Source organism: Ylistrum balloti, unplaced genomic scaffold, assembly GCF_031769215.1.
Source record: "Ylistrum balloti isolate Yb309-2 unplaced genomic scaffold, AGI_CSIRO_Ybal_v1 Utg370150, whole genome shotgun sequence".
NCBI classification, from domain to species: Eukaryota; Metazoa; Mollusca; class Bivalvia; order Pectinida; family Pectinidae; genus Ylistrum; species Ylistrum balloti.
Genome location: NW_026782151.1, coordinates 56,718 through 59,571, shown reverse-complemented (window position 1 = coordinate 59,571; position 2,854 = coordinate 56,718). Strand labels below are relative to the sequence as shown.

At 37.6% G+C, this 2,854-nt stretch overlaps 1 protein-coding gene across 1 annotated transcript; it reads left to right on the top strand.

Annotated features, from left to right (window-relative positions):
- Positions 1–376: 376 nt before the first annotated feature.
- On the top strand, positions 377–1,990 carry LOC132550778 (uncharacterized protein DDB_G0283697-like). Its single transcript, XM_060214867.1, has one exon. It carries the CDS (start codon positions 377–379, stop codon positions 1,988–1,990), a length of 1,614 nt encoding a protein of 537 aa, XP_060070850.1.
- The last annotated feature ends 864 nt before the right edge of the window (positions 1,991–2,854 follow it).

Genomic DNA, 2,854 nt, shown 5'->3' with positions numbered 1-2,854 from the left:
CTTTTAATGGGAAACAACATAGTTCCGTCCTAAAAGCTTAGAGAACAATCCGACGGACTTTTCCAAGTCACGATACCGTGTAGAGAAGCTGTGTTGTATTTGGTTATAAATGTTCTCAACGATGCATCAGCTCAATATTTACGTTAAGAACTTCAAGGAAAATCGTGCTTCACATCTAGTGTATTTCTAGTCTATTTCTGTACGGGAATACGGCCGCATAACCTCTAATTACAATGCCATCCATTAGTCATCACAACCTGATATCACGGCGACATTGGTCCCCGATTATTATAATATTTTGGCGGAAAGACCCGAATTATTTCCTCCTGTAGACAACCGGTTAATAACAATATATCTAATTGATATTCTAAATGATATGCGCAGAAATATTTCAGACTTTAAAAACCATGAATATAGTAATAAAGCGTTGATTACTAATCAAAAGAAACGGGAGAAACTGGAAATAACAAGACACCAAAACAGAAAACAAAGACGGAATCATACAGACACAAAAAAGGAAATAAAGACGGAATCGTACAGACACAAAAACAGGAAACAAAGAAGGAATCATACAGACACAAAAACAGGAAACAAAGAAGGAAGCATACAGACACAAAAACAGGAAACAAAGAAGGAAGCATACAGACACAAAAACAGGAAACAAAGAAGGAAGCATACAGACACAAAAACAGGAAACAAAGAAGGAAGCATACAGACACAAAAACAGGAAACAAAGAAGGAAGCCTACAGACACAAAAACAGGAAACGAAGACGGAAGCATACAGACACAAAAACAGGAAACAAAGAAGGAAGCATACAGACACAAAAACAGGAAACAAAGAAGGAAGCATACAGACACAAAAACAGGAAACAAAGAAGGAAGCATACAGACACAAAAACAGGAAACAAAGAAGGAAGCATACAGACACAAAAACAGGAAACAAAGAAGGAAGCATACAGACACAAAAACAGGAAACAAAGAAGGAAGCATACAGACACAAAAACAGGAAACAAAGAAGGAAGCCTACAGACACAAAAACAGGAAACGAAGACGGAAGCATACAGACACAAAAACAGGAAACAAAGAAGGAAGCATACAGACACAAAAACAGGAAACAAAGAAGGAAGCGTACAGACACAAAAACAGGAAACAAAGAAGGAAGCCTACAGACACAAAAACAGGAAACGAAGACGGAAGCATACAGACACAAAAACAGGAAACGAAGACGGAATCGTACAGACACAAAAACAGGAAACAAAGAAGGAAGCATACAGACACAAAAACAGGAAACAAAGAAGGAAGCATACAGACGCAAAAACAGAAAACAAAGAAGGAAGCATACAGACACAAAAACAGGAAACAAAGAAGGAAGCATACAGACACAAAAACAGGAAACAAAGAAGGAAGCCTACAGACACAAAAACAGGAAACGAAGACGGAAGCATACAGACACAAAAACAGGAAACAAAGAAGGAAGCATACAGACACAAAAACAGGAAACAAAGAAGGAAGCATACAGACACAAAAACAGGAAACGAAGACGGAATCGTACATAAACCAAATAAGATAAACAAAACAGGAATTATACAGACACCAAATAAAATAAACAAAGCGAGAATTGTACAGACACCAAATAAAATAAACAAAGTAGGAATTGTACAGACACCAAATAAAATAAATAAAGAAGGAATTGTACAGACACCAAATAAAATAAACAAAGCGAGAATTGTACAGACACCAAATAAAATAAACAACGAAGGAATTGTACAGACACCAAATAAAATAAACAAAGAAGGAATTGTACAGACACCAAATAAAATAAACAAAGCGAGAATTGTACAGACACCAAATAAAATAAACAAGGAAGGAATTGTACAGACACGAAACAGGAAACAAAGAAGGAATGTCACTTCCGGTATTGATGGCGACGGCCGTTTCATTTCTAGTTCCGTTGAACGAGACCTGTCTTTTGAAGATAATACCAGTTAACTTCAAATTTTCAGGAATTCTAATATAGTGGTTTCAACATAAGCGACTTTTCCGCATCCTTGTGATTTTTTTTCACGAGTCCGATCAAGGAATCGGTGGACATCGTCGAAATAAGCATACTGGTTAGTAAACAGACTTGTATCAGGGACATGGTATACGGAAGAAACACTCGAGCGAGATCCTCCAGGGGACGAAAGGATAGCGATAGTGTCTTCAAAACATAATTGGGTGATTTATGGACTTGTAACTACGTCAGAAGAATCACCATGATGAAAATGATAAAATTATGGAATGCGACAGATGTCGGGAATATTTCTGTACGAAGTGCCTTGACATGGTAGACCAGGAATATAGAGTCATGACCAAAACAACTTCCCTATGGTTCTGTACTCCTTGTCAGGTCTCCGTACCGAAGAACATATACAGATTTTGAGACAGAGTAAAAATGCGCAGAAGCTATGGAGAAGTATGAAGAAAGATTAAATTCAATAAAGGAAATCCTTGCAAAAAATGCGAGGGAAAAAAAGTCCAAGACATCGTGAAAAATGAGCTGGCAGGAATGCCATAGAGAAAGAGTCCAGGCCTAGAATCATCACAACAGAGTTCTCAGAAAGAACCAACCACTCAAGGAGTTATATCGGAGCTGGAAGACAGGAAAAGGAAAGAGTACAACATAATGATATTTGGGGTCTTAAACAATCCAACGAGAGCAGTCACGAACGTAGGGAAGTAGATGAACAAGTAGTTAGAGATATTCTCTCTGTATGTAAAGTACCAACGCAGACATAAGATGGCATAAGAAATGGTTTAAGGGTAGGAAAATTTGACAAGGATATGAGAACAACGAGAAGAGGAAGACTAATC